Source organism: Microcaecilia unicolor, chromosome 4, assembly GCF_901765095.1.
Source record: "Microcaecilia unicolor chromosome 4, aMicUni1.1, whole genome shotgun sequence".
Lineage (NCBI taxonomy): Eukaryota > Metazoa > Chordata > Amphibia > Gymnophiona > Siphonopidae > Microcaecilia > Microcaecilia unicolor.
Genome location: NC_044034.1, coordinates 215,415,478 through 215,430,206, shown reverse-complemented (window position 1 = coordinate 215,430,206; position 14,729 = coordinate 215,415,478). Strand labels below are relative to the sequence as shown.

Below are 14,729 nucleotides of genomic sequence, written 5' to 3'. Positions count from 1 at the left end.
CAGGTTTAATTTAGCAGACAGAGGTCAGCATTTAAGAAAATGCCGACTGCCCTGGATGAATATTGTTAAATGGAACAATGCAGTATCTTGAAAAGCGCCTCTTAGTGCAATGAAGCAGCTGAAATGTCTGAAACGGATATACACCACCATCCAATGACCATCATGTAATCAATTATACTGAATGACAGCCGTTAGTAATTATTGACATTTTTTTAAATATAAATATACCTGAATCAGCAAATCAGTACAGTGAAAGGACTGTTCCTCAGATGGTAACACTAGCAAAAATCTACTGACAGGAACAAAATCATGAAGGGACAGGGACAGAAGACATAACATGTCATTCAGTGAAGCAGAACAATGTGACACGAGACTTGATATGAGATAATGAGTTGACGTTCTTAAGCACATAACAGGAGACATGTCGCTTAGGGCTGTATGCTGCTCTAAGTAGGTTACTCCCTGAGCCAATTAGAAGCACAGCACAATAAAACCATTGTTTTCGGCCGACATGCTGTTCTAGGCAGGTTCTCTCATTTCTTTCTTTCCATCTACTTGCCATTAAGAGATCCTTCATATTTATCCCGCCATGGCCTTTTGAGAGTCCATTTCATGCATCCACAACTCTTTCCATGAAAAAAAAAAACTGTTTCATGATGTTGTCCCTTACTCTATCTCCTTGCAGCTGCATATCCCGACCACTAGTTCTGCTGTGACCTTTCCTTTAGAAAAGAGAAGGCTGTACGTTAATAAGCTTTCAGGTACTTAAAGATCTGCATCAGGGGTGGCCTTATAGGCAACCTCAAGAGGCACTACAAGGAAGCAGAATCTTGCCGCAAGCCAGCACTCTGCCACACTCCTTCTCTGGCATCTTTCCTTCCCTTACCTTCTATCCCTCACTCCCCCCCTCCCCCGGGCCAGCATCTCCCCTTTTTCTTCCTCTCTCCCTCAACCCTCTTCCCCCGAGTCTACCTTTAATTTGCCTCAAACGTTGCACGGCAGTGGCAGCGACTCACACTTGCAACCCTGCCACCGGCCAGAGAGTTTTGAAACAAATTAAAGGTAGACTTGGGAAAGAGAGTTGAGAGAGGAAGAGGGGAGATGCTGGCATTCTGGGTGGGGTGGAGGAGAATAGGGAGAGAGTGTGAGAGACGTTGGGCTCGGGGTACTAGAGAGAAGGGAGGAAGGGAGAAATTTCAGACTTTGGGGGAGAGGTGGAAGGGAGAGAGGGAGAAATGTTGAACTCAGGAAGGGAATAGGGTTGGGGGAGAGAAGAAAGACTTGATGATGGGGTAATGGAACAGAGGGAGGGGAAGATGTCAGATTCATGGGAGGGGGTGAGAGAGATGGATGGCGAGGGTGGGGCAGGAGAAGGTGAGATGGACGGGGAGGGCAGAGGGTGTGTAAGAGGGAAAGGGAGGATAGAGGAGCAGGGACAGAGGGAGAAGGGAAAGGAGAGAAACAGATGGATGAGAGAGGGCAAAGGGGGCTGAATGGGGAGAGGGAGAAATGGACTCGGTACGGGTGGAAGGGGGCAAATTGGGAGATGGACTTGGGGGAGGCTGGAGGGGGAAGGAAGAGGAGAGATAGACTTTGGGGGGCAGAAGAGGAGAGAGAGATATCAGATGGGGGAAAAGGGAATATGGACTTGGGGGACATGGACAGGAAAGGTAGAGGGGAGATGGACCTTGGTGGCAGAAGGGGGAGACAGATGTCAGGGGGTGGAAGGGTTATAAGGGCAGGGTGGGGGGTAAGGAGGGGGGATGCTAGGAATGGTGGATCCATGTGGGAGAGGCCATAGGAGGGATGTCAAGAGATGAGTGTAAAGAAGATTGTGAGTATAGAGGGTAGAATGTGGCAATGGACAGCAGATGAACAATAAAAAGGGAATAGAAGGATGGGAAATGTGAGCTCTATGGGAAGAGAGAAGGAGATAGAAAGTTGATAAGTAGATTAGAAATGAAAAGGAATAAAGCAAGAGCGTGAAATTTGAGTAGACAAAGAAAGTTGGTAAATAGATGAAAAGTGAAAAGGAATAGAGCAAGAGGGCGAAATTTGAGTGGACAAAGGCAGAAAAGAAAAAAACAGAAGAGAGCTTACAGAGAGAGAAAGATTGATGTAACAGAGACAGGTGTAGTGAGGGAAGGAGGAGAGAGGAGGAAATAACAAATGGACAGCGGCCTGCTGGAAATAGATTTAGAAGACAGGAAAGAAGAAAAAAGAAACTGGGAACAATGTGATGGAAAGATAAGGCCCAGACACACAAAGGTAGAAAAATAGATTTTATTTTGAATTTTATAACTGGAATGTGTTGACTTTGGGAAATGTGCATTGCAGATGTTTATGTATTGTGTTCAGTACAAAAGGAAATGCGTTTCTTTGGTGTTGTTCTGTTTTACTTGAATAGATGTTTTGGTGTTTTAGGGTCTATTGTAATATTTGTAGTGCTGCCCTCCCGGATTATGTGAAATAAGGAAGAAACAAGCAGCTGCATCAGACCATTTCCTCCTCCTCTGCTGGCCTGAGCTCAACTGCTTAATTGAACTGTGTGGTTCAAATAAGCAGAGGGCCTAGGCTGGTAGAGGAAGAGGAAACGGTCTGATGTGCAACTGCTTGCTTCATCTTATGCCACATGATCCAGGAGAAAGGCACAGTAAGGTGGGGGGCAAGGAGAGAAGGAATAGAAAAAAGTAGGCATTGGGGACTAACAGGAGAAAAAGAAATAGGAAGCCGAGGGAAGGGAAGGGGTTCAAGCTAGGAAAGAAATGGAGAGGGTAGAGCCTGATTATTACTAGGGAAGGAAGAAGCTGAGAGAGTGGTCAGGCCTTATGATTTGGGAAATTCTGCACAAAAATTCACAAATAATGCAGAATTTTAAAATATTGCACAAAGAACCCCCTGTTTACTAAGCCGTGCTAGGGTTGGCAGTGTGCTAATGCTGACAGACTTTGAATGGGCTGTCGGCATTGCTGCGTGGCTTAGTAAACAGGGGGGAGAATTTCCCAAAATATTTTAAGCAGAAATTGTCAGTTTGTGCTGAATTCCCCCCTGAGTAATAAGTACAGTTCTTGCTGTTTGTATTATAGCATTAGTGCTACTGTTGTATGATTTGTTTGCTAAATGTATATTGAGTTTGAATTTTCTTCAGGTTTTGTATTCATTCATAATGGGTGGACGGGTGGGGGTGGGGCACATAGGCCCTGGCCCGGCAGCAAATGCATCTCCGTTTCTCCTTCTTTGGGGTTCTGCTGCATCCACTCTGTTTTCTTTTTTTGTTTTCTATTTAATTTTATACCTACATATTTGATTCTAGTTTACAATCTATTATTATTATTAATTTATTTTCACTAAGTGATGGCCTTTGTTATCCTTGTATAAAATAGATGAGGAATTCTGTTGATATATAGGTTCCGTACTGGAATCTGAAGCAGTCTATCTTAAAGAGCTCCTGAACCTTTTCTCCTTAATAAAAGACACCCCCCAACACCCCGATCCCCCAGCCAGGCTGTGGCAACTGCCAGCAGCAGAGGGCTTAACCCTAGTAGAATGCACTAGACATTTTTCTTTTGTGTGTGGTTCAATGCATCAGGCTGTATGACTTTGGATTTCTGTGCATATAATGTATGTGTATTTTCATGATTTCACAATAAACTTAATTGCTTAGTTTATTTCTTTGGCTCCCAAGTCCCTTACTCCCCGGTTGAAGTTTTGAGGAGGAGTAGGGGGCAGTGGAGGGAGCCATCTCAATCTTTACCTCAGGCACTAGATTGCCTTGGGCTGCCCCTGATCTGCATCATGCCACCTCATCTCTCCAGCTGTGCCAGTCAGGTTTTTGGGATATCCACAATGAATAGACAGGAGAGAACTTTGTCTCTGTCACGCATATTCAATGTAAATATCTTAAAAACAAGCTTGTTTTATGACTATTTTAAGAAGAAGAAATTAGGTCTTACTTAATAATTTTCTTTCCTTTAGTCCTGTGGGATAGTTGTGTCCATCTGCTGGTGGAGATAGAGAACTGAAAAATGAGCTGAGACATCTGTCTCTTGGTATCCAGTCCAGCTCCTCAGTATTTACATAGACAAGCAGTAAAGACAAACTCAGAACAACTCATCAGGGGCGTAGCCAGACCTTATGGTGGGAGGGGGCTAGAGCCCGAGGTTGGGGGCACATTTTGAGTGCCGCCCCGCCACCCCCCCCCCCCCTGCCACGACTTGCTTTGCCTCACATCCCCCCCCCCGACACTCTTTCTCAGTTTCACGTAAAGGAGCATCAGCATGCACAGGACAGGAGGAGCAAGAAGAGCAGGGCAGGAACGTGGCTGCACCGGAGATGGCGATGAAGAAGGCTTTGGCTGGCGGGGGTTGGGACCCCCGCCAGCCAAACCAGGGGCCCAGACATAATTTGCAGGGGCCCAGGCCCCCCTGCAACTCGCTAACCTAACACTAACCAGATGAGCAAACATGTGCGGACCTCTCTAATTTGTGGACAACTTGTAGAGAACAAGAGATATGAAGGAAGCATCATGCAAGGTGACAGTTATTTGACCCATTACTTTGCACCAACTAAACATCTCAGAAACTTTGGGCAGGCTTCTGGAATAGTAGGAAGGGCTAATGGAAAGAAAATGATCAGGTAAGACCTAATTTCTCCTTCTATTACATAGCTTCCCATTATTCCAGAACCCATGGGATATTCAAAAGCAATCCCCAGACTATGTGTAGTTTTGCTGTTGCTGCCCGGAGGACTGAAGTCCCAAAACTGGATTGGCAAAGGCATGCTGCATCGACCAAGTGAAGGCCTTGCAAATTTCTGCTGGGAGACAGCAAGGTAGTCTCCAACCAGAATGTTGCTGTATACCCCACAAGCAAATAAGCTGACACAATAGTCTCCATCAGCCATCTAGCAATTTTGGGTTTGGAAGCCATAAGACCAAGCCACTGTTTATTACAAAGCACAAATAGTCTGTCTGATTTGTGAAATTCATTCATATCTTCCAGATATCTAATGAGGATTCTACGCACATCGAGAAACTTCAAGGAAGAATAGTGAGCATCTTTGTCCTCTCTGCGAAACGATGGACACTCCCACAGATTGGTTGAGATAAAATGCTGATACCACTTTTGGAAGAAATGAAGGAATCATGCACAGGGAGACCCCGCCTCTGAAAAGCGAAGAAAGCAATCCCGACTAGAGGGAGCCTTAGGCTCCGAACCCCAAAAGGCCGATGCAATGCTGTCTTTAGCACAAGATCTTTCAAGGATACCTTTCAAAGTGGCTCAAAAGGAGGCTTATGAAGAGCTCGAAGGATTAAATTAAGGTTCCACTCTGGACATGGTATACGAAAGGGAGGCTACAAGCGGTCTTCTCCCCATAAGAATTGACCGATATCTGGGTGAGCCACATGAAAAGTTTTCTGTAGTCGGCCTCTGAAACAGGCCAAAGCTGCAACTTGAACTTTTACAGAACTCAGGGCCAATCCTTTCTGAAGACCTGCTTGAAGAAATGCTAGGATGTGTATGATCCAAACAAAGAAGGGAGATAAGCCCTTGAACGTCTGACACCCTCACATATGCCATGGATGCAGAGCATTTCTGAGCCTGAAGCAAGGTAGCAATGACTGAATCAGAATAACCTTTTCATCTTAACCAAGCCCTTTCACTGGCCAAACTGTAAGATCAAAGGGGCATGGATCCTCCATCAGCACTGAACCTTGCTTCAGTAGGCTGTGCACCTGTGGAAGACGGAGAGGACCCCTGTTTAGCAGCTGAATCAAGTCAGCGTACCACAGCTTCCGTGGCCAATATGAGGCTACAAGAATTATTTGACCCCTGTGCAATATGATCCTTTTCAACATGTGGCCTACCATGGACCAAGGAGGGAAGACACACAGTAGATGTGTCTTCAGCCAGGGCTGCAGTAGGGCTTTGATCCCCATTGACCTGAAGAACTTGGGCACTTTGGCATTCTTTTCATCACCATCAAGTCCAGTAGTGGAGTCCACTATCAGCTGAAACCCCTGGCTGGATAGTTCTCTTCTCCCGGGTCCAAGGACTGCCTGCTGAGAAAGTCCGCCTCCACTTTCAAGGACCCAGTGATGCGAGCTGCTGACAAGCAGAGAAGATTTTTCTCCACCCAACTCATGAGGTTGGCTGCCTCCACTGCCATTGGACAACTACAGGTCCCGCCTTACTTGTTGATATAAGCCACCGCTGTCATACTGTAAGAAAAAACTCAGACAGGGGCCCCCTGCCAGAAAGGGAGGGAAGCCGCATAAGACATTCTGCACTGCCCTGAGCTCAGAGCGATTTTATCAACCACTGAGATTCCTGTTCTATCCAGGTCCCCTGTGCCAGATGGGACTTGTAATGAGCTCCCCAACCTGTCACCACATACCATTGTGTTATCAGAAAGGAAGCTCAGATAAAATTCATGGGTGAGAACCACAAAAGCATACTTCATCTGGCAACCAGAATCCAAAGAAGATGGTCATATTTCTATACCACCAGAGACCAGCATTTGAGATGAGATTCCTCCAACGGCTGCATATGAGCCCTTGCCCATGGCACCACTTCCATCACCGCCATCATTCCTCCAGAACCTGGATGTAGTGCCAGACCCTGGATCTGCCTTGACTGAGAAGAAGACAAATCTGTCGAACCAGCTTCAACCTCCTACACTCCATGAGGGAGATCCTCTCCAATGCTCTGTCGAATAGCATGCCCAGATACTTCAGCTGTTCTCGAAGTTGATCACCCAACGCAACAACTGCAGAAGACAGACAACTTTGTCACCACCATTCTGTCCAAATAGGCTCATGTCATTAAGATACAGGTAAACTCTGAGGAAGGACGCCACCAAAAACATAACCTTGGTAAATGTTCCTGGAGCCATGGTTAGACCAAAGGGCAAAAGTGCTAGACTGGAAGTGACAGCCCAGTACCCCAAAACGTGGAAATCTCTGATGCAGCAGCCATATGGGTATATGCAAAGATGCCTCAAGATCAAGGGCAGTGAGAAATTCTCCCACTTGAACCAAGGCTATGACTGCTCTTAGTGTCTCCATGCAAAAGTGGGACACTCTGATGTAGCTGAAAGCAGTTTAGACCTTTGAGATCTAAGACTTGACGAAAGGTGCCTTCCTTCTTTGGGACAATGAAGTAGATGAAGTATCTGTGCTGTTCCTGTTCGGCTTGGGGAACAGGAACATTGGCACAGAGCACCAGCAAGGAATCTGTGGTAGCCCAAACTTTGACCACCTTGGTTCCCCCTTTTGAAATGGAAACTGCAAGAAGAGAGGAGTGACCGGGCAGGAGAACTCCAACTTGTAACCTTCTGATTTTGGCCCATTTCTCCTGAAAACATTCTCCCACTGGAGGAAGAGGTGGCCCAGCCTTGCATCATTGCAAAGCTCTGGAGGCACTGGGTGCGCTAGCTGACTGAGAGGACTTCTTCCTGCCGCAAGAAAGAAGATTGGCATGCCTGAAAGCGGGATTTCTGACCATATTGATGACGACAAGGATGGTATCATCTGCTGTCTCAAAATCAAGATCAATAGCCTCCTGAAGACGGATGACCAGAAGCTTTCAGCTTATCCTACGGCAACTGCTGTGGCTTAGTTTCTCCCAAAATTCTTTCATCAACTTACTGAAATCTTTTCCAAATAGCCACTTGCCCTGAAAGGTCAGTTTAGCTAGACTTGACCGACACTGCATCAACCAGAGTTGCTGACATGCCGTGATAGCCAAAGATATACTGAGGGCCATAATCCTTAACATGTCATAAATAGCATCTGCCAAGTAGGTTAACTCCGCTTCCAGCTGGGCGTTATGGTACCCGTCTTGTGTTGCTGTTAATGCCAGGCATGCTCTTGCCATGAACCAGCTGCACCCAAAGAGGCCACGTCAAAGGCTTGTTTTAGTGAATCTTCTAGCTTCCTATCCTGTTGGTCTTTTAGGGCAATGTCCCCTTCCACCAGCAAGCTGATCTTCTTTGTCACCAAGGAATTCCAATGCTATCCTATATAATTCTTTGATTCTGCTAAAGTCAATTCAGATTCAAAGTGGCTCACAGCTATAAGAAGCCCTACATTCTAGGAGAGTTACAATAAGCAATTTAAACATAAAAAAAAATCGGTTAAAACTCACATCCTCTCATTAAAGAAGTACGTTTTTAAAGCCTTTCAAAAAACTATATAAATTTCTCTAATATTCAATGGTAACATATTCCAGACTTTCACTCCCTGGTACATGAATGAGGACTCCAAAAAGATTTGCACCAAATCGCTCTTACAGATGGATAATTTAACTTTAATAATGCTCTCTCCGGGCTGAGCAAAAGGATGATGACAATTTGAGATTATGAACTAAACAACTAAAATTATCGTTATGTAATGATTTAAATATTAAGCAGACTAATTTAAACTTTACTTTGGAGTAAACAGAAAGCCAATGCAGTTTAGTCAACAATGGAGAGGCTTTCTCACATCTTCCCACCTGAAAAATCAATCATGCAACTATATTCTGCAAGAATTGCAATTTTCCAAGTAGCTTGTTAGTAATCCCACTATACAGTGAATTGCAATAATCTAAATAAGGCAGGAAAATGGTTTGTGCTACACTACGAAAACTTTGAGGACTTAATACTGATCGTATCGCTCTTCGCTGTCTTAACTTGAAAAAAATTTCTTAGCCAAAACCTTTAAATGAGGTTCAAAGGACAATTTAGAGTCCACAATCACCTTAAGTACGTTAGAATGATTTTCGATTAATAATTTCTGTTCTGACACTAAATCAAGATCCTTCTTAGGCAAAAGTTCATAAGCCCCAAACCATACTATTTTAGTCTTCAATCTATTTATTTTGCCATGACTCTTCCTGCTCTCAACCCTGCATCTGGTGAGTCCCATTCTGCTGTAACCAGGTCCTGAGTGTCTGGATGCATTGGGAAGGCCTTATTAGGACCTCTAATCTCCCTCATGATTGACAAAGATGGAAGGCTCTGCCAGTGCCTCAGAAAGAAGAGTACTGAGCTCTTCTTTATGAAACAACCTCAGTACTTTCGGATCATCTCCTTGCTCAGGAGGGAGCGCTCCCTCTCTAATGACTCTTTCAACGATAGCTCTTCTGAATAGACTGCTACATCAGATAAGGACGGAGAAGCAGAGATAGCCTCATCTGCCCACTCTCAGAGGTCTAAATGAGTTGTTTAAGAAGTTGAAGGGGGAGTGGGGGAAGAAACTGAAGCAACTTTGACTGTCCCTGCTTCAGTGAATAGGCCTGGTGTAAGAGCAATATAAACTCTGGAGAAAACAAAGATCCCGATGCAGCTAAATGCTCTGTCGGGCCCTCAGGCTGTAAAATGGTGGCTGTGCTCCATGTGTGATCAGACACAGGCTGCTCTTCAGTGTCAGTCGGCCCTAACAAAATGGTGCCTGTTCCTGCGCTCTCCTGCAACAAACTGCGCACCGGCTACCAGAGAGCCCAAAGACCCCAGCATATTTGGCTGATGTCCAAATCCAAAGATGTGCTGCTGCCGACCGTTTCCCATGGGATTCTGGGCTTGCACACACTGCAATGTCCCGACACCAGCTGGTGGGTCCCACAGCAGGAACACCGCTTAAGTGTTTCAGTGAGTCACCATTCACCCAAACAGTCACAAGCGCAGCACAACGTGACCCAAGCAGTGAGTCAGGATCCCTCCCCTGCACCAAGTAGAACTTGCAGCCCTCCAAGCTTTAGTTGGACTTACCACTGCTGGCTGCTTCCCCCAAGCTCACAGTCTCCACAAGTCTTACCACAGACGAGAAAGTATCAGAGTATCAGTGTTGATACTCTGTCCCAAGCTCTCCAGGAAACTTCTTTCCTTCTCCTTCTCCCTTTTTTTTTTTTTAGGTTGTTGGGCTGGAAAGGGAGAGCTCCACAGGAGAGGTAAAGGGAGGGAAGAAGTAAGTTCACAGGTCACCACAGACAGGGATCTGAAGACCTCCAGATATGACTCTGCAGATTCAAGCCACTCGCAAAGCTCAACTGGGGGACTAGTTGACCAACTGGACCAGGAGCAAAGCTCTCAGAAACAGAGGCTGAAAAGTGTGTCCATCCACCTGCTGGAGAAAGAAAACACTAGATGCCAAGAGAGATACGTCTCAGCTCTGTTTTCAGTTCTCTATCTCCACCTGCTGGTTGATGGACACAACTATCCCACAGGTTCTAGAATAGTGGGAAGCTACGTACTGGAAACCCCACTTTAGGAGAGAAGTGTGCACTGGTCAGCTGTGTACCAAGGATGGGACGGTTGGGGCGGTCTGCTCTGTGTGCAGGCAGCAAGGGGATGCGCAGAACAGGCGCGCAGCTGTCGGCTCTGCTGGTCCCCTACCTCCTCTAACGTTACTTCCTGATCCAGTTCCTGTTCCCTTGATGGGAAGAAAGATACGATGATGCGCTTCAAGGGAGAGGGGGGGGGGGGGGGCACCGGCGAACCGCCCCGGCTGGCGAACAAGTTAGGAATACCACTGGCACTGGTTAATATTTCTGTTTAGTTCATTATTTTAAATACCTACTCAAACAAATGAAAACAAAACAAGGTATATGGTCTCTCCCCCCAGCCTATGCTGGAGCCAGTGATATACTTGAAAAAGCCCTCACAGACTCTACCCTCGGACCCTCCACCCACCAATCTGCCTTTTGTAGTCTTCTTTAGGCAGCAGTGATCACCGATTGCTGCTGCTTCACCAATACAGCTTCTCAAAGTGGTGCCAGCTCAGTGAGGCCTGTGTCATTTTACTGTACAGATGGCACCATCTTTAGAAACAGCAGTGGTGAGGCAACAGCGAACAGGGATCACTGCCACCTTGAGAAGGCTACATAGGATGAGAGTTATCTGGGTGGGCGTGACAGTTTAAATTTCTGCAGCAGCTGCATGGGTGAATGGGGCCCAGACATGTAGAACCACTATTAAAAAAAAAAAAAAAGGAAAAAAAATGACCACTTTCCCTCCAGAAATGAAATGAAAGGACAGTACTTCCCTACATTAGAGTATAAATTAAGTACCAAAGGACTTCTGCTGTAGATCCTTCACCATTGTGGCTGTCTACCTTTATTTTTTATGAGAAGCAGCCTGCAGCACTTAGTATTGTGAGGTAGGCATCACTAACGACCTGTACGGCAGTCCTTTCCAAACTGGTCCCGGAGTACTCCCTTGCTTGTCAGGTTTTCAGGATATCCACAATGCATATGAATGAGACTGATTTGCATACACTGACTCCACTGTATAGAAATCTCTTCATGCATATTCATTGTGGATATCCTGAAAACCTGACTGGAAAGGCGGTACTCCAGGACCAACTTGGGAAACACTGCTATACGGAACACTTATCTGCTCGTTATACTTTCTGTGTAACACACTGGCTCCAACCTCCACCATGAGATCAGACACTATCACCCAAAAGGTACACATCAGCCTCTCCTCCACCTGCCTATCACGTACAACTTTGGATTTCTACACCTGAAATCTTAACTTCCGAGCAACTGACCATTCCTTCTGATAGCTAAGGTCTCCTCTCATTCTTTCTACTCCTTTGGGGGTGTCCACTACTGCAGATCTTTATATCATCTGCAGAAGAGACAAACTTTTCCTTCTATTGCTCAAAGATGCATAGGACTGATCCCTAAGTCATGCCACTAATCACTCTTTTCTCCTCAGCGTGAGTTCCATTTGCCACCACCCTCTGCCTTCTATCACTCAAGCAACAAGTACAATAAACAGAGTGGAGGAGTAGCCTGGTGGTTAGCACTGCAGGCTGAGAACCAGGGGAGCCCAGTTCAAATCCCACTGCAGTTCCTCATTATCTTGGGCAAGTCACTTAACCCTCCACTGTCTCAGGTACACGTTTACCATGTAAGCCCTCCAAGGACAGGAAAATACCTAGTGTACACTACTTCGATAGCTTTCGGGCTTGTAGACAGTATATATAAACTGTGACCCAGCCGCAGACTGTTCAGTTTATTTATGATCCTCTGTTCTGGGACATTATCAGAAGCTTTGCTGAACCTTAGTAAACCACATGCAGTGGACGTTACAATCTAATTCTGCAGTGACCAAATAAAAAAATAAATCATATTCACATGACACAATCTCCCTCTGGTAAAGTCCTACTTCCATAAATCCTGCAACCCACTGGCTTGGAACTAGTTGTCTATCCTTTCCCTCAAGAAAGTCTGTCTATTCGATTTTTCCTCCAGCAAGGAATCTAGCAAGCCTGTAGTTTCTATGGTTTACTGGTGCTTGATATGCTGCTTTTCAATTGGGAAAATCAAAATGGGATACAAGGATCCACTGAATAAGTCCTTTAGCCTTCAGGAGTCCTTACATCAGTTGCAGACAGTCATGATTTGAGTACAAGAACTGGGCTTGTGTTCAGGATATCCATTAATAAATATGCATCGAGTGTAAGACAAGTGGACTGAAGGCACGATTTAAGATATGCAGTGCAATTAATCATGAAGTTTGGAGAAGAAATATTTGTGGAGTGTCTCTATGTCCAGTGAAACTGACTTCACCAACAGAGTTGCTGTTCAAGACTTATATGGATGTTCAGTGATGTTGAATTTAATTTAATTCTTGATTTATAATCTGCTTAACCATCAAGTTGAGTTGTTCTTTAACAGCAAATTTGTTCATCTTCATTAAAGGGGTATGTGGAACCTCAATATATAAGAGGAGACTAAGGACGCAATTGTTAACTGTTAATTTATGGTATAAATTAATATTATTTGTCAACTTGTTTGGTGAGATTTTAAATGTAGCTATTGGAATAAGAGATAGATAAGAGAACGTTAGGTATTTTTTAAAAACATACCTAAGTATGATCTTTAAATATATTCTTTAAAACTAAAACCAGTAGAGTACGACAAAGCTGACTGCTCATTCGGGGAGTTCTTTTTTTTGTACAACTAAAGAAGTGGCTACCTCTCCCAAAGGCTAAAACACTTTCCTCCGAAAGGGTTGGCCCTTCCCTAACAACCAAGGGAGATGGGGAGGAAGGGAGAAGGGACCCAGAAACTCCCGAGTTTACCACCTTAGAAGCTGAAGAAGAAAAGACCCTTATCTCCTAGCCTCTCAACAAGATTCCCCAGGTACAGAAGGTAACAATCCCCTTTTTTTTTTTTCAAGGAGAGAGCGAGAGAGAGAGCGAGAGAGAGAGCGAGAGAGAGAGAGAGAGAGAGAGAGAGAGAGAGTAATGGGCTCACCTCCTACCTGCTGGAGACTGAGAAAATACTGAGGCTAGGGTCACATGGCCAGGGCTCTTGTTGGCTCTCTAGAGTCAGAAGTTTCTCAGTCTCCACCTGCTGGAAGGCGTGCACAACCCATCAGTCCAATCCTGGGCCGGTCCGGAGGGACGCTAAGGAATAATGGTCTTTTGTAAGAGTAATAAATATGCATGAGATACGCAGACAGCATGTATAGCTCTTTCCCCCTTTCTCATATATGCATGTTCTGAGCTTGAATTATCTATACACAGCACCAGGGAGTTCCAGTATCCACCGGTCCCATTATACAATCTTTGGAATTCTCTGCACCCACCTGCCCCATTGGTATAGCCTCCATTGCCTTCTCATACTTCACAGCCTCATCCAGCCCCTTTGACCGAAAGACTTGATCCGTCTCATCTGAAAACAGCACAGAATCTCCATCAAATACCACCCGAAGTTCCATGCTGGTGGCCTGAACATCCTCCTGCTGAAAGATCAGAGCAGCTGACACACCTGCAGGGCCAAGATAAAAGATGAGAGAGCGCAAATGAAACAATTAATTTCACTTTGCTTCGTGCCAGAGCCTAAGAAGGCTAGGACTAAGGGGGTGGGTATGATTTGTCAAATGTGGGAGTATATGAAGAAATCTCTTGCTTGCAGATGACCATGATGTAGATCATAATGAGATTAGAAGGAATCTTGCCTGGTCTTAGTTGGCTGTGATTTGGTCACAAAAGACGAACAGGGAAGACACATTTTTGATGTGCTTACTTTGCACCCAATGTCCTGCAAACTGATTTTGATAAGGAAAACACTCCACGGGGATTTCTTACTTTGTGTATCTTTCAAGTGCAATGTGTGAAGGGTAAACCTGCAAAAAGCAGCAAAGGGGCATTTCCAAGTGAAATCTCTGTGCTTATTTTATGGTCCAGCATATAGAGGAGGCCAATTCGTAAAAGACCTTTCCGAAAATCCCTTACAGAACTGTGTTATTAACTGAATTAATGATAGTAAGAGGAGGAGAGGAGGGGGAGAGAGACTAAGAGGAGGATGAGGAGAAATAGGTGAAAGAATAAGAGGGGGGAGAGAGAATAAGAGGAGGAGGGGAGAGAATGAGAAATCGGAGAAAGAATAAGAGAAGGGGGAGGGAGAATGAGGAAAAATAGGAGAAAGAATAAGAAGAGGAGGGAAAGAGAATAGTAGTAGTAGGAGGAGAAATAGGAGAAAGAATAAGAGGAAGATTAGAAATTAGAGAAAGAATAAGAGAAGGAGGGGGAGAGAAAATAGTAGTAGTAGGAGAAATAGGAGAAAGAATAAGAGAAGGAGGGGGGAGAGAAAATAGTAGTAGTAGGAGAAATAGGAGAAAGAATAAGAGAAGGAGGGGGGAGAGAAAATAGTAGTAGTAGGAGAAATAGGAGAAAGAATAAGAGGAAGATTAGAAATTAGAGAAAGAATAAGAGGAAGATTAGAAATTAGAGA

General features: G+C 44.9%; 1 protein-coding gene across 1 annotated transcript in view; it reads right to left on the bottom strand.

Moving 5' to 3' along the window:
- The window catches only part of LOC115469002 (cytosolic 5'-nucleotidase 1A-like), a 35,961-nt gene that overhangs the window by 3,273 nt on the left and 17,959 nt on the right, over positions 1-14,729 (bottom strand). The window contains exon 7 of the mRNA XM_030201235.1: positions 13,582-13,763. Coding sequence (XP_030057095.1) covers positions 13,582-13,763 — 182 coding nt within the window. The remainder of the gene's footprint in view (positions 1-13,581; positions 13,764-14,729) is intronic.